Source organism: Balaenoptera physalus, assembly GCF_965194825.1.
Source record: "Balaenoptera physalus genome assembly, chromosome: 1".
Classification (NCBI taxonomy): Eukaryota; Metazoa; Chordata; class Mammalia; order Artiodactyla; family Balaenopteridae; genus Balaenoptera; species Balaenoptera physalus.
This window is the reverse complement of record NC_138882.1, coordinates 179,601,441-179,625,849: the sequence shown is the minus strand read 5'-3', so window position 1 is coordinate 179,625,849 and position 24,409 is coordinate 179,601,441. Positions and strand designations below refer to the sequence as shown.

Genomic DNA, 24,409 nt, shown 5'->3' with positions numbered 1-24,409 from the left:
CTCCTCGGAAAAGCCTTCCATGACTCCCTCCATCACCCCACAGCTTCACAGTACAGGGTGATGTACAAACTGGAGCCCAGCTGCTTGTGTTCAAATCTCAGCCTGGCCAAAAGACCTTGAATAAGTTACTTGGCCTCCCTATGCCTCAGTTTCCTCAGCCCTAAACCAGGAGTAATGACAGTACCTGCCTCATGGGGTTGTAAGGATTAAATCCATCAATATATGGAAAGGGCTTTGGAACACAGCCCAGCATGCCGGCTAAGTTCCAAGTAAGGATCAGCTCTTGTTAGCATGTACTCTTGCTTTAAAATTCAGCACAACCATCATAGTTTGTATTTTTGGTTTTTTGGGGGGGCATCTATTTATAGACTGTCTCCTCTACTCCCTATTTTACACATGAGGAAATTGAGGTTCAAAGAGGTGAAGAACTGGCCAAATCAATCTCTCTGAAGATAGGGACTGGGCCTGTCTCATTTTCTGCTGAATCTGCAGTCCCTAGAACTGTGTCTGGCTTACAGTAGGTGTTCAGTAGTTCCTTATGGCTGAATGAATGATGAATAAATGACCAAGACTACCATCACTCTGAGGTGCTGTGCAGCCCGGAGCCTGTGCTCCTAAGACTCTATATCAGCCTGCCTCTGCCCACCCTAGTCCCAAATGACTCTCAGCTCAATCAAGGTCCCAGCCTCTCTCAGAAGTAGCTGCTGAGACAGGCAGACTAATGAGCTGGGGACCAGCATGCATGTTTCTGTCCCCCGTGGAACCCCCTCACCCAGGCTGGGCCAGGGGGATGAGGCAGGAGCTGCCCTGGCATTCGCCTTGAGGGATCCCTGCTCAGAGGTGTGGTGGCAGGTGTGGGCTCAAGAAGTGATAGCTAGCTCCCCTGTCCTGTGCTCTGCCAGCTGCCCACCGGGGTCCTGTCCACCAGATGCATAATAGATGAGGAGGCCCAGCAGGCTGTGCCCACCTGGCATTTCAGAACCACTAATGAGGCCAGCCTCGTGCTTCCTGCAGCAGCACACAGGCTCCCTCCGCCCCCCAGGGCCTCTGGCTCAGTGATTACAGAAAGGAGCCACCTGAGTACAGGGGCTGCCCACCCAAGACCCCCACTCGGCACAGGCAGCCTCCAGGAGAGCTGGGGCTAAAGGTACAGGCTCAGGCTGACCCTGCTGCCAGTCTTGTTCACCACTCACTGACTGTGTTCCCCTGGGCCAGCCAGGTCCCCTCTCTGAGCCTCAGTTTCCTCATCTGTAAAATGGGAGGCGGATAGTAATAGTCTCTACTTTGTAAAGCTGGTATGAGGATGGAATGAAATAATTTAAATGAAGTTCTCAGCCCAGGGCCTGAGACCTGGGAAATGTTTCATATATGGGAGCAACTGGTACCATTACTGTCACGGGGAAATATCTCAGTGACCAGATAGGCCCTCCCGGTGGGACACAGGGGGTTGGGCAGTGCCCTCTGTTTTGGAGGTATCCCGGGATTATCTCACTCTCCTCCTCCTCCTCTCTCACCCCATAACCAGGATTTTTCTCATTCCTGTGGCTTCCTTGTCTCTGGCCAAGGACCCTTCCCTGGCAGGAGGAAAAGCTGGATTCAAATCCAGCCTTCGCCAGCTGTGCGACTTTGGGCCAGGGTCTTCAACGTTCTCAGTCTTGGTTTTGGCCTCTAAAAAGGGGACACTAAGGTCAACTTTCAGGACTGTCATCATGACTTAATGAGACCATCACAGTAAAATGCCCAGCACTCACTGGCACTGAATCCTTGCCAGGTCCTGCTCCTCCCCCCAGGGTCCCAGCTTTAAGGTCAAAGCTGAATCTCCTCTTCCCAGGGTATTTCCAGAACCCGCCTTCCCTGCACAACTCCACCTAGCCATTCCCCCACCCTGACACTGTTCCACCTCCCTCCTCCCCCCACCATGTGAATCCACCTTAAATGTCCATTAGGGCTGCAGAACCAGAGTCACCCACTATCCCACTGGCTCCTAATCCTCCCACTGGGCCTCATTCCTCGGCATTTGCACACTTGTTCTGTGTTCCTCCACTGTAGATAATCTGCTGATAAGGGGCAGCGGGTAGGGGAATCCAGCCATGATCATGTCTGGCCTCTACCAGGCCTCACTGCTCCCTTGATCCAAGCCCCTACCTCTTAATCCTTTTTAAAAATACGAGGTGAAAACCACACCTCCTCTCAGTCTACCTGACAAGGTTTCACCTCTTCCACTCTCTGGACACATTCAATTCAATCCCACAAACATTCATTAAGCATTTACTGGGTTTGGGTAGCTGGGCAAGACTGTGTGGAGGATGGAGAGATGAAAAGAGTACAGCCCAGCTCTTATGGGACTCATGCTGGAAAGTGGGCCTAAGTCAAAAGTAATTCAAGCAACCCCTGCTTTCAAGGACCTCAGACCCTGCCTCACGCCACAGTCTTATGTGGATACATTCAACTCAACTGAGGTCAACTCGCTGAAAGATCCAATTCATTAAATACTATTGAGCACCAAATGGGGCTCAGAGAGGGGAAGTGACCTGCCCAAGGTCACACCACTAGTATGTGACAGAGGCAGATTCAAATCAATGTCTGTCAGACTCCAAAGGCCATGGTCTTTCCACTGCACTAGGAGTAAGCTCTACTGTGTGCTCTACAAGCATGATAAGCAGCAGAAACGGCATTCAAGGAGAAAAAGAGGAGGTGTGGGGATCAGGAAAGGAAACACTCAACAAATGGTGATAAAGACGGGCTGCAGGTGTGGCGAGGGCTTGTGGAAATGGGAGGGGAGGGCAGGTCAAGGGGAGGCGACAACGTGAGCAAAAGCCTGGAGGTGGTGCTCATGGCGACCATATTCCCATTGATCGGAAATGCAGGGCGTGGGAGAAGTGAGTCCCGGCCTGGAAGGTGAGGTGGAGACAGGCCTTGAATGCCAGAAAATCATAACTGACAGTCAAAGTGACCACCCACTAACAGGGCACTAACTAGTTGCCAGGCACAGGCTGGGGGCTAAGCAATTGGCTTGGGGATGGGGAAAGAGAGGGCCTAGGGGCTAGCACCAAGGACAGCAGCTCCAGCAAGGAGGGCGTGGGGCAAGGCATTGTGGGTGATGGGCAAGTCCTGGTCATCCCAGAATCTTATTTTGTAAGTGTGTCAACTGAGGCCCAGAGAGGGGAAGGGACTTGCCCAAAGTCACACAGTGGTTAGTTACTATTAGTCCTAGACCCTCGTTTCTTGACTCTTCATTCAAGGCTCCCTAGAGTGGGCTTTCTGAGTCACTCTTCCATCTTTCTGACTCCTCCTCCATCTTCAAGTCTTCCCTCAGGTGCATCTGTCAGATCTGCCCTGTGGCCTGGAGGCCCTGGGACAGAGTGAGTGAGACTCTGGGTTCTGCACAGAGCCTGGAAGATCGATATTCAAATCCCAGCTCTGCCACTGACTAGCTGTGTGAACCTGGGCAAGTCACTTGCCCCCTCCATGCACCATTCTTCTCATCTGTAGTTAAGGCTAATAGTCCCTGACTCAGAGATGTGGTAAAGATTATGTGAGATGATGCAATTCAAGCACCTAACAGTACCCGGTGCACAGCAGGTTCTTGACAAATGGCAGTTGTTGGGATACTATTATTGAACTCCTTGAAAGAAAAGGCATTTTTCTCACCTCCATCTGTATCTCTCCTCGCCCTACCCCTGCTCTGGGCTTGGCATATGGCCTTGCACATGGTAGAGACTCAAACTGGCTTTGCACGTAGTAGAGGCACAGCAGCAGGAGACAAAACCCAGAGAGGGAGAGTAACTGGCTCCAGGTGGCACAGAGAGTGTCAAAGGAAAATAAAAGGGCAGGCCCTGGAGCTCAGCCTGGGCACCCCGTTTGCCTCCCGCCCCAGGTGTGGCTTCCTAGGGAGCTCTGGCAGCAGGTAAGGCAATGGTGCCAGATAGGAGTCATCCAGCAGCTGGGGGGCACTGCAGGGCCTGGGGACCCCAGGAAGCCCTCAGCAGGGGCAGAAAGCAGAAGCCAGAGCAGCTGGGGGCTCTCCTGCTGGAGTTAAAGTGGCAGCAGGAGCTGCCAGCCGGACCCAAGTGATGCCGGTGCCAGGGAAGCCGGGAGGCACCCGCCTGCTGGGGCATCGGGCTGGGGGGTGTGAATCCTGAGGTGAGGCTGCACCTCCACCCACTGCGCACAGTGTTGGGGAAGCTGCAGACACTTCCTCCTCCAGAGAGAGGCAGCCTCAGACACCGGAAATGGGCTGCAGGAGGGCGTTCTGAAGGCTGTGTATGGAGTGGAAGTAGAGGGTGTGGGGGTCAGTGGCCAGGAGCCACCATGAGATGGGAAAGAACAGAGAAAAGGAAGGAAACCCTTTCACTGAGGGCCTACAATATGCCAGGCCCTGTTTTGTTTTTTTTTTGGTACAACTTTTGCTCTGTTAAATAGGCATTTTAATCCCCATTTCACAGGTGAGAGCACTGAAGTTCAGAGAGGTGAGTGAATTGTTGAAGGTCACACAGGCAATGGCAGAGCTGAGATTTAACCTGATTTGCCTGACTCCAAGGCAGAGCTCTAGAAAGAACTGTGGTGATGGGACAGAGCTGGTAAGAGGGTCTGCCCACTCCAAGGCCTGCAGAGGATGGGTGGAGGATTGGTGGGGTCTGGTCTGGCATTACAGGGGGCAGTAATGGTTTGGGAGTGTCTCTAAAGTTCAGCCAAGCAGCCCAGCCCCTCCCGAGAGCCCCTCAGTACTCACCACGCACTCCGGTGAGGGGTGAAGGACCTGTCCACCCTGAAACACAGCAAGAGGGACAGCAGGTGAGGGGGGCAGACCCTTCTTACCAGGCCTCGCCCAGCACATCAGGCCAATCCTAACTCACCCCTGCCCTTGCAGAGGGGCCTAGAGGAGGTATTGCTTCTAAGGTGCCTGATGCACTGTCACCATCCCCCATAGGCTCCAGGGGCCCTAATGTCAGTTTAGGGACATGTGAAGTTGTGGGGTGAAGAAGAAAGGAAGAGAGACAGGATTGGGGACAGGGGAGCAGGGGCCCAGGACCAGGCTCTGGGGTGGCAGCAGGGGTGGGGTTCCGCATGGGACGTCCTGGAACGGGCGGAGTGGGACAGTGGCCACGGCAGTTTGGGATCAGAGCAAGGATGCAGGGGCGCGGCTGCAGCCAACTTAGAGTGTTTCCAGACAGCACTGAAGGGTGTGGGTGATCGTAAAGGTGGGCGGGAAGAACACCCCCCTCTACTTCCCCAGTGGCCTGCCTCGATCCCGGAGCTGGAGCTCACTCACATCCACCCAGGGGACAAATGCCTGGGAATCTGGGAGCAGGAGACCCATGAGGGGCTTCCTCTCCTAACCCACCCCCAACCCAGAGCAGAGCCAGAGGAAGACCTCAAGCCCCCGGAGCTCAGGGGCCACCCCCTGGCCTCGTCTCCCCCACTCCCTCCAGGTCCGGCATTAGAGAGAGTGTATAGGCAGTGCCCCCTCCCAGAGGCTCCCCCCATTGCCCTCTGAGGGCACCTTGGGATAGGGGAGGGCTCCACCCTCCAGCCCAGCTGGGGGCCGAGGGGCTCAGCAGCTGTTGGGACAACAAACAACTCCTGCCTCCTGGTCAGAGGCCAGAGGAGAATGGGAAAGGGGCCCCAAACCGGACTCCGCCAGCTAAGGAGACATCTTCTGGGGAGGCAGGGCTGGGGTCTCCCAGGGATCAGCTAATGCGGACTCTGCAGATTGGGAAAGTGAGGCCAGAGAGGCCAGGACTCGCCCAAGGTCACACAACAGAATGCAGCCCCACTGCCCGGCTGCCTCTCGGTGTCAGCTGACCGGGAGGCTCAGGGCTCAACCCAGGCCCATCACCTGATGGCTAGCAGGGCCCCAGGCAGGGAGGGCAGCACTCGTCTCCCACCCCACCCAGCCCCTCTGCGGGGTCCCCTTGGAGGTTGGGTGTCCAGAGAGGGGACGTACCTTGGACACAATCCCCTCAGCTCAAAGAGCACATATTCTGCAGCGTTACATGTGTGAGCCCCAAGTGCTCTGCACCCAAAAGGTGGCCCCGTGTGTCCCTCTGACCACAGGGAGGCAGGGCCTGGTTAAGGTTATGCAACTACTTGGCCAGCCAGGGAAGGGGTTCTGGCCAGTCTGTCTACCCAGTCTTCCTTCCAATTTACCAAACCTATGCCTAAGGCAAGGATCCTCCCAGCCCACCTCTGCACTCCTCTGGGGTGGGCACTTGGGGTCAGGAGGAACAGTGAACCCAAGATGGACCAGACACCACTCTGACTCCCCCCCGCCTCCACAGGTCTCCAGGTCCAGGCAGCCAGCAGCCCTGGGAAGAGGGGGGTCCTGAGAGCCAGTCAGCGAGGTGCCCAGGGGTGGAGGTGGGCAGAGGTCTGCTAATGGCTTCTAGGTTCCCTTCCTCCAAAGCCTCACTGCTGGGGCCCAGCAGCTTCAGGGACCAAGTCAGGGCCCCTGCAGGGCCTCCCCTTGACCTGCCTTTTCCCACCCCCACGACCTATACGTGCACCCAGGAGTGCACACACACAGGCCCACCTGCCGGTCCACACACAGTCATACACATAAACACCGTCACACACTTAGACACAAACACAGAAATGCCCGCGGCCACTCGCGTCCCCACGCGTGCACATGGGCACCCAATCGGAACACACACACACACACGCACACGCAGACTTCCCAACCCTACGAGTTACGTACTGACATCAAACGCTCACCTCACACCTAAGCACAAATTCACAACTACAGAAACCAAGGCAGACACCCGCGGGCGCGCGCGTCCACCCCCCGCCCTTCCCCGCGCACCCCCGCGCGCGCACGAGTGCGCGCGCACGAGCTCCCCCGCCCGGCGCACCTACCCTCCGTAGGCCCCGAAGGTGAAGCTGCGCTTCCGGCCACTCATGGTGCCGCCGCCGCCCGCGCCACCCGCCCGGCCCGCGCCGAGCCGGAGCCGCCTCCCCGCGCCCGGGTCACCTTGGCAACCCGAGCCGCCCCGCCCCCGGCCACAAGCCCCGGGATTGTCCGCGCCCCCGCGGGCTGCGGTCCAGCTGTCGGGGGCAGCCGCGCTCAGAAAGGGCCGCTTGTTCGCGCCGCCCTCGGGCCAGGAGCAGGGGATTCGCTGGACTTTCCGAGCTGGGACCTCGGGGCGGGGAGGCGGGAGGGCCGGGCGGGGCCTCGGCGGTAGCGGCGGGGGGGCGGGGAGAGGTTAGGACGAGGCCAACCCTCCACCTCCAGACCAGGGCGTACCGAGCTGCAGACCCTCTTCTGGAGGCGACACCCTCTTCCATCCCCCCCCTAGAGCTTTGCGGTTCTGTCGGCGGATTTGTCCCCCTGTCATCACGAAGGGGAAGCTCATAGCGAGCCGGGTCCAGAATTTGGAATCCAGGGTCAAAATGGTCTGCACTGTACCTCGAATTTCTCATCTGTAAAATAGGACGAATCCCGCAGGGCCCTTGTGGTGAGTTAATGTGTGTGGAGCGCTCTGCCCAGGCCTGACACAGTCAATGCTAAATAAGTGCCAGCTAGGAGAGTCCCGCACTGTGGGTCAGAAGCTCTGCTCTTGAAAGAGTGAGGGAAGGAATTGCCCACTCTCATCCCCCACTCCCAGGAGCCCTTCTTTGCCCAGGTGAGGAGGAAGAGGGCGAGAATGGAGATGCCCCACCCTCTTCTTGAAAATCATCCATCCTGGGTTCCTCAGCAACCTTCCCTTCGGAGGGAAACGGGGCTCGAAGTTCTAGAGCTGTTCATACATTCACTCAACAAACACCCTGAGCCCCTCCTCTGCACCCAACTCACCCAGAGCTCACAGTCCAGTGCTCCACCCCACAGGAAGCTGTCTCTCCTGCCCCAAGTAAAGGTGTGTCAGGAGACAGGGGACACTGCCCCTGCCCCCAGGACTCACCCACCCCTCCCAGAACACCCACTCTGCCCCCACGCCCTGCACCCAGGGAGGCCCTCGTAGAAACCTGAGGTTTTCTATGGGGTTTTCTGTTTAAAGGGACTTCAGGGAACAGATGCAGTGGGGGGACGAGGGAGAAGGGACACCCAAGGGCACAACGATAGGGTGGCAGGGATTCTTCAGAAGCCTCTCAGGAGCTGTTCCGCCTGGGCCCTGAGCCAGGGCTCAGTGAGCTCCATCTTCCCCTGGGAAGTGGCTGGTCTGGGTACCGGGCTCCACAGTTTGCCTCACCCAGGTGGGGGATGGGGGGCACAGCAGTCTCCTAATTTCAGACGTGAAGAAACTGAGACCTTGGCTCACAGCAAATATTCCTATCTTGGTGGATTTCCACCCCCCGCCAGCCCCTCTCTCTGCCCCAGCCTGGACCCCTTCTCCTCTCCACACATTCTGGTGGGTGGAGGAGCCCTCAGGAGCCCCTTGCGGAGTTCAGAGCCTGGGCAGGGCCAGCATGGTTTTCTCGGCCCTAGAACCACTCCCTTGGTTTGGTTCTCAGAGGAGGGTCTGGCTCTCTCTTGGCAGGGTGTTCTGGAGCCAGGGCTGGGCCCCTTCTGCTCCGGGCAGGGCGGCAGATTCCGGGGCAGTGTGGGAAGCCCACTCCTCACAGGGCAGTCTGGTAGGGCTCCCGAGGGGCAAACCCTAGGAGCACTGAGATTGGCCCAAAGAGGGAGGAAGTCTTTCCTTCCTAAGTGGCAGCAGCAGCAGGGGCGCCCAGAGAGCTGGGGTGGAGGGAAGAGGGAAGGACCAGGAGCTGGGCCTGGGTCATAAGGGGTGTGCACAGTGTCAGGGCTGGGGCCCAGGACTCCAGCCCCATCCAGGGTGATGCACCCACCTGGACGTTTCCCTCGGCCTCGCCACTCTCTTTTCAGTGGGAATGATTCCTGAGTGGGCTCTGCATATCCACTTGGCAGGGTGGCCAAGAGGCCTCTGATGTGCCAAGTTCCCCAGCCGGACCTGGCCCCCGGGAGGCCCTGCTGGTGCTGGGACAGTGGGCCCTTGAGAGGGGCCATGGGGGCTGCAGGGTTCCCACCGAAGACAAAGAGCCCAGTGTGGGCTCCGGACTCTTGGGCTCTGACCAGCTGCAGCTGCCTCATTGGCAAGAGCTGGGGGTGGGGTGGGGGTGGGTGTCACAGTCCCTCAGCCGGCGACGCACAGGACACTCCCAGGCCAGCTCCCGGTCCCGCCAGCAATAGCAGAATTTAAATGCACCTTCTGAACCTGCAAAACCACTTCTGAGAATTTACCCTCTACGTCACCACAGGTGAGTCTCAAGATGAATGGCCAAGGACAAGAGACAGGAAGGCAAGTGCTTATATGCTCATTCTTGTGAACCCTCTCAGGGTTCAAATCCCAGCTCTCCCACTTGTCGGCTGTGTGACCTTAGGCAAGTCACTTAATCTTTCTGTGCCTCAGTTTCTTCATCTGCAAAATAGGGTTGATAATGAATATAAAAGTACCGACTTCAAAGAGTTTTGCCAAGGATTAACTAATTTAATACTTACAAAGCATTGAGAATAGTATTTGAATCGCATGAGTTTGTTAAATAAAACACTTGCTGCAGCATCATTTGTATTAGGCCCAACTACATGAAATCACCATTTTTTTTTTTTGAGTTAGCAAAGATTTATTAGTAAGAGTTCCAAAACTAACTAACAGCCGTCCAGATAAATAGATCAAAGTCCATGTGCACCATGCAGTATATGCAGCTGTTGGAAAGAAGGAGGCAGCTCTATGTGTGGGCACATGAAACAACCTCCAAGACAGACACACAGACACACACAGAGGTGGGGCAGCAAGGATGGAGGTGCCAGGCCAGGCTCTGACATTTCCTCGCTGTATCGTGTTTAACAGTCCCCAGACGTCCAGCCTCCACTGGCCACAGTGACAGGGAGCTCAATACTCTCCAGGCAGCACAGAACCGGTGCTTGCCGACTGGCACTGCGAAGCCACTGCCGTCTTTGGGATGGGACAGAGCTCCCTTCTTCCTTTCCCTGCAGCCTCTCCCCTAGAAACCAGAGCCAGGCTGTCCTCCAGGGTCCAGGCCCTCCCTCTAGGAGGAAGCCTCCCTTCTGGGCCTCCTAGATTTGCACCTGAGTTGTTCAAACAGGTGCCAGACTGTGTGAAGGAGGAGGGAAGGGTGCAGGGGTGGAGGGTTGCAGAGCTCCCTTTCCAAGTTCACCCTGGGTTGAACTCTGCGAGTTCCACCCAGCTGCCTCCAGCTCCCACTTCCCAACCCTCAGCACGGAAATGTAAGGGCACAGGGAGGGGCAGGCTCCTGGGAAGATCTCAGGCCTGGGCTCCAGATGGGGCTGGTGGGGTCAATTCTGCTACGGTCCCCAGCAACCTCCCCTGTTCTCCCTCCCCCCTGTCATTCCCAACCATGATATCTGCTGGGGGCATCCTGGGCAGGAGGCAGGGCAATCCCGGGCTTCCTGCCTGGCCAGGCAGCCTCCTGTGTTAACCAGTTTTCCTCTCTGGGCCTCAGCTTGCTCATCTGTTAAAACACCCACTTTTACTTTGCTGGGTTAGAGACTGAATCATGGAAAAATGAGAATTTCATAGGTTCGAAGCATCACTGTCCTTAGCTCATGGCCTTTCTAGCCAAGCCACACCCACCCAATCCCAAGATGCCGCAAACCCTGAGCTCCTGGAAAAGGAGCCTCCTGGAGGGTCCCCAGGCCCTGGGGAAGGAGGGAGAAGTGGGTGTGGCTTGGCTCACACCCTCTCCCCAAGTGGCTGCCCAGTGAAGTTAATGAACCAGCCATCCTGACTCTGAGACTGCCATCCCATCCAACGAGTTCCTGAGACCTCTGCCTATTCAGAAACCTACTGTGTGTCTGACACTCTTCAGGAACTAGGGGTAGAGGATGAACAAGACCGTCTGTAGTGGACCTGTGTGCGCACCTGCGCAGAAACTTCACCAGGTCACATGTGCACTTGTCCTTGTACTGTGCGCAGAGACATCTAATGCCTACAGCGATCATATCAAGGTCAAATGCATGCAGACGTGCTCACATGAACACCAGCCCCACACTTACAAATCCACATGCACACATGCATGCAAAGGTCACATCAAACTCACACCCACAGGTCCCAAATCTGTGAGTGCTCACCTACTGACTGTGGCTGGGTTTGTACACACATGTGAATACACACCAGTGACAACAGATTCATACACAGAAATCACAGGCCCACACAGATCACATTACATTCACACAAAATATACACATAGACACACGTGCGCACACACATCACACACACAAACGCTCAGCCAACTATTGGGAAGAAATAAAGGTAGGGGTCCAGTGGTGTGCAACTGCTACATCCCCAAGGAGAGGGGAAGCCAAGACCCTCTAACACATTATATGCTGGAATCCAGCCAGCCCCCCTACTAAGGGCATGGCACTCCCTGCCCATTTTCAGAAGCAGGTAAGTTGAACTAGAAGGGAGACTAGTTACACCCAGAGCTCCACCCAGGGCAGCTGGGTGGACTGAGCCCTGTACCGGGGGCAGGAGATCTGGGTTGCGGCTCCCGGCTCAGCTGGTCACTCATTGTGTTTCCTAGCACAATCTCTTCCTGCTTTGGGCCTCTACTGGTCCATCTGTAAGATGGGGGATGGGATGCCCCGACAGTTCCTTAAGGTGCCATGCTCCCACTCAGCCAGTCAGGGATGCTGTGAACCCCTCTTCACCCAGCCAAGGCCCCCACCTTGGCAATGGTTCTCAACGGGGATGGCTCTGCCCCCTGAAGGGCATTAGGGAATTACGCGAGGGTGGTTTTGGTCCTCCGCAGTTACTGGGGGTCACCGCTGTCACTCAGTGGGTGGAGGCCAGGAAAGCTATGCCAGGGGGAGAATCCCACCCAAGGAGACCTGCTGTGCATCAAATATCCCTCCAGATATTCACGTGGGGGAAAGGCCCGTTTATCCCATCCTACAACTTAACTCTGGTTTACATATGAGTATTTTTTAGTGTGGCTTTATACAAACTGAGTCTTCAAAAGATGTAACTACTGGAGCCATTCTGAACTAGAAGTCAGGTACCACGATAAGATTTTTCTATCCTTAAATCTAAATTTTTTTTAATATACAAACAGGGGCAAGCATTGGTTACTTCATTAGGTCCTGTGGGGTGATCATGCCAGACTTTATCTGTGGAAGTGAGGGCTTTTACTTCTCTTAGGGCAGTGTGTCGTTTGGTTTTTTAAATTGTGTGTGTGGGTAGCCTTATTATCCGGGAATACCATTACATGAGAATAAAGAACGCTCTTTCAAAATGTGTTCTGAAATGGGCCTGAGGAGTCCGCCGCGGTCCCGGGCGCCCTCAACTGGTCACCACGGGAACTGCAGGGCTAGGGCCGGGAGGGCTCCAGGACCAGGGACAGCGCCCCGGGCGTCTCTTCTGGGGAGGGCTGGGACCCGAGGGCGCCCCTAGGAAGCGCCCTGCATTCCCGGCCGCGCTCTGGTTACCCCCGCCCCCCGCACTCCTCACTCCCCCCCCTTGAGCGAAGGCGGTCTCCCGAACGTGCCTTTTCCCTAATCCCCGGAGCGAACTGCCGCGCCTCTCCGGCCCACAATGACACACCTGCGCGCCACAATGGTGGCACCTGTGCCACCGCCCACCGTGTTCCCGCTGTCCCCTCTCCCCCGGGAACCGATCCCTCGGTGTGCAGATCATGGAGGCGCACCTAAGTGCCCTGGGACCTCTCTGATCTCCACAACAGCCCCCTGAGGCAGATTACACAAAAGTTGTGTGTCAGCCGTGAGGGATGGAGAAACTGAGGCCTGCAAATAGAGCAGATCCAGCTCTTCTTCCGCCCCCTCAAGACCTCATCCTCCATCATACACGCACCCCAGCTCAGTAAGACCAGCTACGAGTCCCCGAGGCCCTGTACCAAGCACTCTCGTTGGTTCAGTGCTCATGACCACCCTGTAAACTACGTGCTATTATCATCCCCGTTCACAGACCAGGAAACAGAGGCCTTTTGAGAGACTAAGTGGCTTGCCCAAGGGCCAGGGAAGACCCCCTAAGGTAACTCAGCTCTGAGTCACTCTCAGGGACACTCCTGCAAAAAGAAAGCCCTTCAAACAGCACACGCTGCCCTGCCCTGACACCCCTGGAAGCCTGAGAGCCTCCTCTGCCTCAAGACTTGGGTGGGGTGGTTGCATGGGGACCCACATCCCTCACAGAAACACCCCTATCTCCCCATCCTCACAAGCTTTAGTCTCGCAAAGCACTTTCCCAAGGCACACAGTAGGTGCTCAACAAATATTTGCTGCTTGGCTGAAGCCTGCCTTCCAGGAACCAGGCTTCTAAATGCACAAACACGCAGCCTGGGCACAGAGCCTGGACACAGAGCAGGGCAGTGTGAGTCAGGGGTAAGGGCACAGGCCTCAGAGCTGGGCAGAGCTGGGCTCCAGCCCAGTCCTGAGCTGTGGGGCTCTAAGCCTCAGTTCCCACGTCTGGAAAATGGAGGTATACCAGCTCTTGGCTCACAAGGTGATGGTGAGCATCGAACAAGGTGATGCACACAGAGAGAGGACTTAGCACGGTGCCTTGTGCCCACGAAGAGCTTGCATGGTGGCGGCTGCTACTGCTATTGTCCGCACAGTCTTCCTTGTGGTGTACAAAATCCAGAAGCCCCTGCTGAGTCATGCCCACGTTTCTCACAAGGGTAAATCAGGCTACAACAGACACCGTGGGCAAGAGGAAGGGCAGAGAGAGAGGTTGCAAACACACAGTCTGTGGCCAGGCGGGGGACAGAAGGGGGGAGGGCAGCCATCCTTGGCGGGGCCAGAGAGTCTAGGAGTGTTTGGAGATGCCCTACCTCACTGTCTAATCTCTGACCCTCAACCCCTGGCCTCTGACTCCAGATCAGCTCCCTGGTCTCCTCAGCACAGAAGGCACTCCATAAATGTCAGTGAATGAATGTATGACGTCCTAGGTTGGCTATGAGCAAAAAGAAGGACAAAAGAAATTTTATTCCTATCATAATACATACAGGGGTTGACATCAGCATGGGTTCGGAGTCAGGTGGACCTGTGTTTGAATTCTCGCCTCTGTCTGTCACTTCCTGGTTTATGACTTTGGGCCATTTTCATAACCTCTCAAAGCCTCAGTTTCTTCATCTGTAAAAGGGGATGGTAATGAGAATAACAGTACTTACCTTATAGGGTTGTTCTTAGGATTCAGTGTAAAGTGCTCAGCCCTGGCACACGAGAGGGGCCCAATAAGTGGGGGCTGTCCTTAGTACTGTTACTGGACTTGTGCCAGCACAGCCATACCCTGAGTCAGGAGACCCAGGTCCTAGGCCCAGCTCTGCCACTGGCTCAGTGTGACTGTGGGCAGGTCCCTTCCCCTCTGGCACCCAGTTTCCTTCTCTGTAAAATGAAGGCTCTCCAAGGTGCCTTCTCAGTCTGATTTGGGGGGCAGCCTGGGCCCCATGGGCATGGCAGGTGGAGAGGCCCCTAGGAAACAGCTCTGCCCCTCAGTCTACACTCTCGGCAGGGAGCGGGTGGTGTATTCCCATGACAGGGGAGGAAGGCAGGCATCACTGGGAGTCCCGGAGCTTCACCTGACACCTGCCTCGTGCCCACACAGACCTCTCAGAAGCAGCCCCCCCCCAGAGACACCCCCCACACTGTCCCTAAGGCAGGATGCAGTCCTGGAGTCACACCACGTGGGCTCTAAGTCTCAGGGGACATGGGATGGTGCAGTGGGCTCAGGCGAAGCAAGATCTGGGTTTGGAGTCTAGCTTGTGCCCCAAGGCCCATCCCTTCACCTCTGTGAACCTCAGTTTCCTCGGCCACAAAGTGAGGAGAATAATAACGGCAAAACGAGTCCTGCCAGCCCTGAGGGTTCTGGCGCACGTCGGAGGCAACCCAGATGTGAAAGCCCTTTGTGAATTGCTGCCATCGGGTGTAATCATCATAATTATTATCTATAAAATGAGGGGGTTGGACCAGCTGATCTCCATGGGCTCCTCTCCAGCTCTGATGCTGAGGATTTCATGAGCTGGGAGTTCATGCAGCCAGAGGGGGCCAGGAGAATCCAGGGTCTGTGGGATTTCACGTCCCTGGGAACCTCTGCAAACAAATCTCCCCATTCTGTCCTCTTCCCCCAACTCAGCCCGGGGTGCTGAGCCCCACGGACGGGTCATGGGGAAGGGAAAAGGGAGGGAGGGGGAGCTGGGAGGTTCAGGGCCAGATCCTGCAGGTGTGCGGCAGCCCCAGGGTTTGAGCCCCAGCCCCACCCCTGCCCAGAACTAGGCCCCTCCCCTCCCCCTCCCCCTCTCATTCTGCATGCAGTACACCAAAGTGGTTAAAAATGGAGTCAGACAGCCCTTAATTCAAATCTCAGCTCCAGCCACACACCAGCTGGGTGACCTTGGGCGGACTGCTTACCCTCTCTGAGCCTCAGTGGGCCTAATGACAGTTGTTCTGAGGATTAAATAAGACAGATCCATGAAAAGTGCTTAGCACAGGGCCCAGCATACTGTAAGTACTCAATTAATGCCCCCCACCTGCACCCCATCACTCAGCCTCCATTCTGCTTCTCCCCTGCCAGGAACGCTCCTGCATTGCTAAGCCAGCCAGCCAGCTCCCACCCTGGCTAACACAGGGCAGACCCCAATGGTGCAGCTGGGAGCAAGGGCAGGGGACAGGTCCAGGTTTCTCTGCCCCTCAGAGGGCCACGGAGGGCCACACCTCTCCAGCTAGGGCGGTCTGGGGCCCTGCCCGGTGACTGGGACAGGTGAGGGCTTTGTCCCAGGGGCTCTGTGCAGTCCTGTTTCCGGAGGCTTGAAGCCCTGGGAGAGGGACCGTAAGGGCACGCCTATGCACCTGGAAAAGCTCCCACATCTCAGGTGGAGGCAGGTGGTAAATGGGGCCAGGCTGGAGCCCACCTACCCAGAGCTTCAGCCCCATGGCCTCTCTCTGGACCCTCAAGGTCGGGACGCGGCACCAGGGTGGGAGGCGTGCCTGCCATCAGCCTGGGCCTCGTCCTGGCAATCCCTCACAGGTCAATGAGGGGTTCCACTTTTGAAACGGAGGAATTAGGGCTGCCCCAACAGTTCTGGCCCTGAGCTTGCAAGCGGAGAGAAATTCCCAAGGTCACCCTCCACCCACCCCCAAAAGTCCCAACTCAGAGGAATGGGATCTTGGAAAGGGCTATCCTCTGAGCTGGGATGGGGGTGTCTTTCTCTTGCAGACTTGGGGTGGAGAACTCAGGAGCAGAGCAGAGGGCTGGACCCACACGCCTCACCTGTCCACTCCCCCAACAGCCTGGCTGTGGCAGGCATGTGGCTCCTGTGGCCTTGAGAAGGTCACGGCCTCTCTGGCCGCTCAGGAGTCTGTTTTCACCCACTGTCCCCTATAAATTGCAGCAGCCCCAGATTCTCAAGGGAGGCTGGGGAACATGTAGTTGCAAGAAACAGCATGATTCCCCCAGAGATACGACACACCTGAGGGTCATACAGCACGGTCACCAGCTCCACCTCACTGGAGCCACATTGCAAAGGCAGAAACTGCACCCACCCATTGCACAGATGGAAAGGGAGGCTCAAAGGGGCTGGCGACTTGCCCAAGATCACACAGCTAGTGGATGAGGTCAGAGGGGGACATGTGTCTCCTGATTTCCGGCACAGATGATAGCCCCCTTCTTTCCTGACTGGTTGGTGCCTTGGTCCTCTTTCCTGTCCCTGGGATGGAAGATGCTGGAGCTCTCTCCTTTGCATACAGGGGGAAAATGAGACCCAGGGAAATGGGCAATGGAGCCACACTTACACAGCAGGAGCAGGGCAGAGAACTGGGCCAGGCTAATTCCTACCCAAGGCCTGCCCACAGAAGACTCAGCCACTCTCTCCAGTGGTTTTCCCATTGGCTTGCAGGGAAAATTCCTCAGCCTGGCAGTCAAGGTCCTTAATAAACTGGCTCCAACTCACCCCTACACACACCTTCCAGTGAAGCCAAACCAGTGTCCTGATTGCCACCTTTCATGCTGTAGTGGTCACGCCACCAGAAATATCTTCACTCCTCCTTCCACTCGTAGTGACTCCACTCATAGCCACCATGACCATTTATCGACCACCTACTATGTGCCAGGCACTGACTCCCCAAGGGGGAGAACTACCCACCTCATGTGACAAGAGTAATGCCAACCGCCTTGGAAATGTGAGGTTATGGAAACAATTCCCACTGCCCCTAAAACACTGAATAAAAGGCTTATTTTTTCTTGCTGTAATAAAATATTTGAAGTTTCTTTTTTAAGATTTTTCTTCATATTTTTCTGGTGTTTGTTTTTTCTTCTGTGCATTCATATCTCTGAGTACAGCTCTATGTTTTTCAAAGCAGCTCCCAGCCATCATGTCTGATCTGCACAAAAAACACTCCCAGGTAGGCAGGCAAACAAGGGCTTATCATCCCTGTTCTATGGAGAAGGAAATGAGGCAGAGAGAGAGTGAGTGACTTATCCAAAGTCACACAGCAGAAACTGGACTTGGATTCCTGACAACTCCCACCCCATCTCCTCTGAGTCCCCAACAAATGGCCACAATAAGCTGGAAACTGCCCTGGGTATTTGCCTACATTAATCTTCTTAACCCTCAAAACAACCCCATCAGGTACATAGAGTGGGTGATCCCCACTTTACAGATAAAGAAACAGAGGCTCAGAGAGATGGAGTAATGGGTTCCAAGTTGTGCAGTTAGTTAGTGGCAAAGTCAGATTTTTAACTCAGGTTTTCTTCCAAAAGGGGACCCCAGGGAGGGTGGCGCCATGCTGGCAGAGGCATTTACTAGAGGAGCGGGCAGGTCATTTGACCTCTTTGAGCCTTACCTCCTCATCTGAGACATGGCCACAGTAGCACCACACTGGGCTGTGGCAGGGACCGAAGGATGCCACACCCAGCTCATGTCTGTTTCCCCGGTGTCTATTACTGTCCCTGGGACACACTACACACTCAATAAATGCTTCCTGAGTGTGCAAAGGAGGGTCCTACCATTGTGCCAGCACACAGTGGGGGCACCACAGATTTGACTCCTTTCTTCCAGTGGGGAAGGCTGGTATCCCAGCGGAACCTCCCCGTTTTGGGGTGTCTCCCCACCAGCACCCCTCTGCTTCTTCTTCCTTCCTCTCTGAGTCACTGCCTGCAAGTACAAGTCTGCAGTCCTAAAAATAGAGCACATATGGGGGCATAAAAATACTCACAGATGTAAACTACAGCAGCAGCCCCCCTGCCCTCAGGTCCCCCTCTGTTGACCCCAGGGTGGTCGCCCCAGGAAATCCCTGGACTGGCAACCGCTGCTTGGCCTAGTGTGGACCCAGAGTTTTCCATCTGCTGGAAGTCCTTAGCCAGGGGCCCCCTCTTGCCCCACACTGCCCAGCAGAGCCAAACTTCCTTTCCTCGTTGGCACAGAGCTGCCACCTCACACCTCACACTCCCTAGCCAGGCCGAGCTGCCTCCCAGAGCTGGAGATGGGCCCAGAGGGGAGATGACTTCCCCGGGCCACACAGCCAGCAAGAGGCAGGGCCAGGCCTAGACTCAGAACTAGCGCCCTGGCAAGCCCAGGGTGAGCATCCAAGTGAGAACGGCAAAGCCCGGAGCCCCTCGCTGCCCTCCACCTAGCACCAGTCTGCCCTGCAGAAGATATCTGAGCCCCCAGAAGCACCTCTCAGCAGCCACCTCCCAGCGATGCCAGGCTCTCAGAGGCAGAGCCAGGGTGCCAGGGCCCAGGCAGGCAGAGGTTCTGCCGAGTGAGGAGGTGGGTAGAGGAGAACTCCGAGGTTTCCCCTCCCTTCACACCAGCTGGCCCCCAGCCTCGCTGGGAGGGCAAAGCAGAAACCAGGACTTGGCAAGGTCTCCCGGAAAAGTGGCAAAGGAAAGGGAACCCCAGGGCTGCTTGGAGCCTGGGCTTGGGGGGTGTCCTGTTTTGGGAGGGGCCTGAGGAAAAGCACCTCCAGGGGCAGCAAAGGGGTGGCCCAGGGAGAGGCTTCTCTGGCCACCTGGCAGGTATATGTCTGGGGGGAAGGTGGGCAGGAGAGGAAGGTCCACTGAGGGGGAACCACAGGTAGTTTCCCAGGATTCTCAGGGTCAGCCAACCTGGGTTCACGTGAACCAAAAAAGAGGGAAGAAGGTGAGGGTGAGGCTTTGCTGGGGGTGGCCAGAGGGGCCTCTGCCACCCCCTGCCGGGGTGGTGCTGAGTTCGTGTCCCCCGCACAGGAAGCTGATGTAATGCATGCGTGTGTGCACCCAGGGCAGCCTGGGTGTGGGTGGGTGCATGGGCCTATCTGCCAGGTTCACTTCTAAGGGTGTGGGGCTTCCTTGTGCTCTTTCCTGGGTGTGCGTCATGTGCGTGCCCTGGAGGAGGTAATGGAGGCCGTTATCAGCCCCATGAGGGCTTTGGAGGAGCCTCTTCTTCCTGACAACACCCTCCCCCTCTGTGTGCACCCAGCGTCTGGATGGCAGGTCTCTCCGCTTGCGGTACTGGTCAGAGTTAGAGGCGGGTGTCTTGGCCTGAGTGTGCGGTGCGTTCCTGTGTCTGGGTCCCGGGGTATCTGTGAATCGGAGCGTGTTTGCATCTGTGTCTGGCTGTGCACGGGTCTTGGTTGTTTGTGCAGCCGTGTGGCTGCTCAGCAGTGTCTGACGGCCAGGACAAAGGCCTCCGCAGACAGACAGGTGGCGTGGAAGGCAGACCTGCCCCAGGAGTCCTCAAAGGGCCTCTCGGCTCTGGAACAGGACAGCCGGCAGGGGTGGGGCCTGGTGAGAGGGAGGTGGAGCCGGGTCTCAGGGTTCCCTTACCCCAGGCTTGTGCTGACCCAGCTGGGGGCCTGAGGCCAGAGCAGCAGAGACGCCCGAGCCAAAAAGGAAACCACCTGCATTTCAAGCGGCCGAAGGAACAATCTTTCTTGTCTCACAGGGGCGGAGGGTGGATAGAGAGGGGTGTCTGGAGACCCCTGCCAGGCAGGCAGCCGGGGCAGAGAGGAGAGCAGAGGGCTTTGCCCAAGGAAGGCTGGGAGCTGGGAAGGTCCCAGGGAGGGAACACACACCATCATGGCCGTGGGCAGAGGCAGCAAAGCAAGCACGGGGCTCTGGGAAGGGAGAAGGTCTGAGTTCTGGACCCTGAAGAAAGGTGAAGTCCTCCTCAACCCGACCCAGCTTCCCACCTCCATCCCAGAGGCACCCTCCCCCCTCCCCCCCGCACCCCGGGCCGCACAGGAGAGCAGGTCACCTGTGAACCGCTCTACCTTGTCACTGACACTGTCTCCACCCCACCACTGTGGAGATCCGTCTGGACCAGGAGTCAGAGAACTGATTCTAGGCCAGCCAAAGGTGACTCTGTGACCTTGGACAGTTCAGTCAGCCTCTCTGAGCCTCAGTTTCCTCATCTGTGCAATGGAGACTCCAGTTCCCCTCCCTGAAACATTGTTGTGGGTAAGGAAGGCTCTCTGCCACTTGAGGATTAATCGTGACCCTGGAATCCTTTCCAAGGCCATTAAGGTACCCCTCTGCTTCCCCAGACCCTCCAGCTGCCAGGGGGTCTCAGAGCGAGATGCAGGTCCCAGACAGAGGAATGGGGGCCATCTTGGGGCCAGCTGGGCATGACTACCACCTGCCCCACTCAGCCGCTGCCCTCTCCCTGTCCAGGGGCCCCTTTGGCTGATTCCCCTCTCATTAGCTAGGAAGCTCAGGGCCGCCCACCCCCTTGCCCTGGCCCAGCCTCTTCCTCCAGACACCCTCGGGAAGGAGGGACCACCACCCTGTGGCAGGCAGGGTGGACCAGGAGCCTGGGGAGGAGATGCTGCCTCCTTCCTTCATCTCCCCTCTGCCTGCCTCTCCTGCTCCGTCCTGACCCAGCTTCTCCCAGACGCCCTCCTGCTGGCCTCTGACTTTGGAGAGAAAGGGGGATGAAGCACGGGGACAGATGCCCATGTGCCATGTGTGAAGGGTGGGGTGTCCTTCTTGATTCCACCCCCAGGCCTGTGGTAGGACCCCAACAAAAACTAGGGGTCACGCACAGGTCGGGGTCTAACTACCATGGAGGGAGGGAGCTCACGTCCTGAGCTGGTGTCTGTGTGTGTGCGTGCATGTGTGAACACAAGGGATCTTCCCCAAGCCCAGGCGCCCCACGGCTGGCACCAAAGCGTCTGCGGGTCGCGGGGACCGCCCTGTGGATTCCCACCGAGTCCTCAGATCCTGCGGAGCCGGGGGGGGGGGTGTGGGGGAACGGGGCGACGAGGGGGCGTCCGACTGCGTGACGCTGGGGTGCCCTGTTCCGCGGCGGGTCAGAGACGAGGCTGGGGGGATGCGCGCTGTCCCTGGGGAAGCAAGGACATCACTGCCCCCTCGGTTCAAGGTCGCTGGACCCCCACTTCCTTCCTCTGAGGACCCTAGTGCCTCCTCCCGGTGGCTGTCGGGGCCGGGCCCCTCCCCAGAAATCGAGAGAACGCGCCCATTTCTCCGCGCCCCCTCCTCAGGGTGAGCCCAACACGGAACCCCCACCCACGCAGGGGGGTGGGACCCGAGCCCCCCCCTCCCGAGCCGCGGCCTCGACCCACCCCCGGAGACAGGGGGCTGAGCCGCCCCCCCATCCCCCGCCCGCAGCGCGGCCAACGCCAGCCTGCGCCCCCTCCCCGCCGGCCCCCAGCCCCCGGGTCCCCGCCCGTTGCCCGCACCCTCCTGCCCGGCCCGCCCGCGCCGGGTCTTGGCTGCCGGCCGAGGGGAGCCCGGGCCACCTCCGTCCCTTCCCCTTCCCAGAGCCGCCGCCCGGGCGGGGCGGACTCACCCGCGGGCCTGGGCCGGGGCTTCCTGGGCTCGGCGCTCCGGAGCCCGCGGCAGCCGCTGCAGCTCTGGTCGGACGCGGCTTGGCGTTCGCCGCCGCCGCCGCCGCCGCCGCAGTTCGGGGGGCGGGGGGGGGGGCGGCGTCACGTGACCGCGGAGCCTCCTTCCCGGCGCGCTCCCCCCCACCACTGCGGAGCCAGAGCTGGAGCCGCGGGCTCGGCGGAGGCCCCCACTCGGCCGCCCGCCACAGCAGGTCCCGGAGGCGGGCGCTCTGCGCCCCATTTTACAGGTCGGGTAACTGAGAACTGGAGAGGGCAAGGACCGGCTCAAGGTTACACGGCTAAACTGGCAGGGCCGGGCGAGGACCCAGCGGTCCAGCCGACAGTCCCTGCTCCAAGGGGAGAGGGGCAACTTCTGCGACAAGTGGGGTCGACGGGAAAGTGGGGGACACGCCCTAGGCCCGCGAGTTTTCAGGGGCGGGGAGGAAGGAGAAGGCGGCCAGGTTTAGCTGGATGAGGAAGCTGTGCCCCCGCGGCACGTCCTCCGCGCCCGGGCGCTTCGCGTGCCTCCTGGAAGCGGCCGCGCGGTGGCCCCGCAGCCGGTTAGCGGCTCTCCGACATCCTCCCAGGACTAGGTAGCTCTCTTCCTACTCCCAACCTAACCGGGGAACGGGGGTGGCGAACCTCAGGCCACGCTCGAAAGGAGAAGTAGAGGGAAGGCTGCAGGAGAAAGGGGGGGTGAGGGCAAGAGTGAAAACCCAGGCACGAAGGGGCCTCAGACATCACCTTAACCTGACCTCTGAGGCCCAGAGAGGGGAAGAGACTTGCCCAAGGTCACAATCAAGTGAGCAGCAGCAATGCCGTGGACTCTTGAGCGGATCCTGGGCCCCTCTCCCCACTGGACTCCCCTCCAAGGAGCAACCACCCTAGATGAACAGAGGAAACAGGCAGTGTGCCTACAAGGCCAGAGCTGTCGGGCACCATGGGTGAGGCTGTGGTTGGTAGGCCTGCGTCACACAGAATGCTGATTTTAGAGGCGATCTTTACACCTCTGGATCTCACGCCCTCGCTCTAATAACTGGAGAAACTGAGGTTGCAAAAGGGGTAGAGAAAAACCTCCATCTCGTCTACCCTCCAAGGTCAGTGAGTCCAATAGGCCCACTTCACAGACAAGATTTAAGGAAGATTCAAGACTTGTATTCATTTACTCACCATATTTGTTGAGCACCTGCTGTGTGCTTACCAAGGGACCGTCACTTCCACGGTCCCCATTCCCCCCTCTATCTTCCCAGCCATGGGGATTCATTTCATTAAGGAAAAGACCTGGGGCCTTCAGCAATGCTTCTATCAGCCTCTGGACAATCTGAGCCTTTCAAGCCTGAGTTTTCAGTCCCACAGGGGTTGGGACCAGGGCCATGTTTCCCCACTAAGGCTCTCACCTCAACCAACAGAGATTAGAATTAAGGGGGAGTAGCAGGCCATTCCTCACCCTCATCCCATCTCCTGAAAATGTGAAAAGGCAGAGGGGATGTAGGGATGGGGCACGCATTCTTTCCAGTCCTTCTGTGTCTCTTCCGCAGGCACGCCCCAGCCATGGGTGGGAAAGAGTTCCCAGCCCAGGGCTTCTCAAACATCTAAGAGCACAGGAGTGGCCTGATCCAGATTCAGTGGGTCTGGGGCCTGGGCTTCTGCATTTCTAATACAGCTTCACAGCATTGCTGGTGCTCTGGGGCCACAGATAACATTTGGAATAGTGCTGGCAGAACAAGGCCTTCAGGGAAGAAGAAAGAAAACTGCAGGGGCTCCGAGAGCAGCACCTACTCACTCTGGGCCCCCCCCACCCCGGGGGGGCGTTTGATTTCCTGCCTAAGCATCAGGCCTGAGCCTGATCCTTCTCAGGATGCACCAGGGCTTTATAGTTTGGTTCAAAGCTGTAGTTAAGAGGGAAGAAGTTGAATGAGACAAGGTACTTCTGGGGATGGTGCAGAAGGGATTTCATAGTGCAGCAACTGCCCCAGACTGGTATGTTGTACAGGACACCGGTCCTGAGAGATGCTTGGTGAAGTAAAATCGTATTTGGGAAACACTGGTTGAAAACCTAAAGCCCTTCCAGGGCAGCATGCACTGGGCTAACCTGCCTACAGCAAGGCTGGGCTCACACATCTCAGGAAGGGCACACAAACTCCCAAGTTTCTCTGAAGCACTACATCTCCTCCCATCCTCTGTCTTTTTTGTGAACTGGGCCAGATGGATCCTTGAATTCACTTCCCATCAAAATTCCGGTGCCTCTCTTCAGCTTCTCCAACTACTTGCCCAAAAAGCCCTCTTCCCCTCCATGCTGTGAGACAGAGACCATGGGCTTCCAGCTCTGGCCAGGAGAGCACTGCTGGTGGTACCATTCCAGACTGGACTCCGGAGTGAAGCCAAAGTGCCTCACGTGAGCCACAGCAAGGGGCCCGATGGAGGCAGAGGAGGTGCAGAAAGAAACTAAGGAGTTGCAGCTGTGATCTTTCGTGGTCTGGACCAGCAGACTCCAAGGTCTCCAAGGGCCTGTGGTCCTATGGGCACCGAGGGACTGAATGTACCCAATCCTGACCGAGTAGGTCAAAAAACGAAGGCTCTTCTGTGCCAGGCCTCTATTTCTTCTTTATTAACCAAGGAGCTCTTCAATTACAGCACTTT

General features: G+C 57.4%; 1 protein-coding gene across 8 annotated transcripts in view; it reads right to left on the bottom strand.

Annotated features, from left to right (window-relative positions):
• Positions 1 to 21,800, bottom strand: part of RAP1GAP (RAP1 GTPase activating protein) — a 65,990-nt gene extending 44,190 nt beyond the window's left edge. For 3 of the 8 annotated variants that reach the window (XR_014260314.1, XM_082448854.1, XM_082448853.1), the window contains exons 1-2: positions 6,856 to 7,127; positions 4,733 to 4,768 (exon numbers count right to left, since the gene is read on the bottom strand). Coding sequence is in view for 4 of the 8 variants with exons in the window: in XM_082448854.1 (XP_082304980.1) it covers positions 4,733 to 4,768; positions 6,856 to 6,899 (80 nt within the window). In the remaining 4 variants the exon portion in view is untranslated. Of the gene's footprint in view, positions 1 to 4,732; positions 4,769 to 6,855; positions 7,129 to 21,732 lie in introns of those variants that run through there. The other 5 variants (XR_014260315.1, XM_082448855.1, XR_014260312.1 and 2 more) reach the window with 4 other exon arrangements.
• Between the last annotated feature and the right edge of the window lie 2,609 nt (positions 21,801 to 24,409).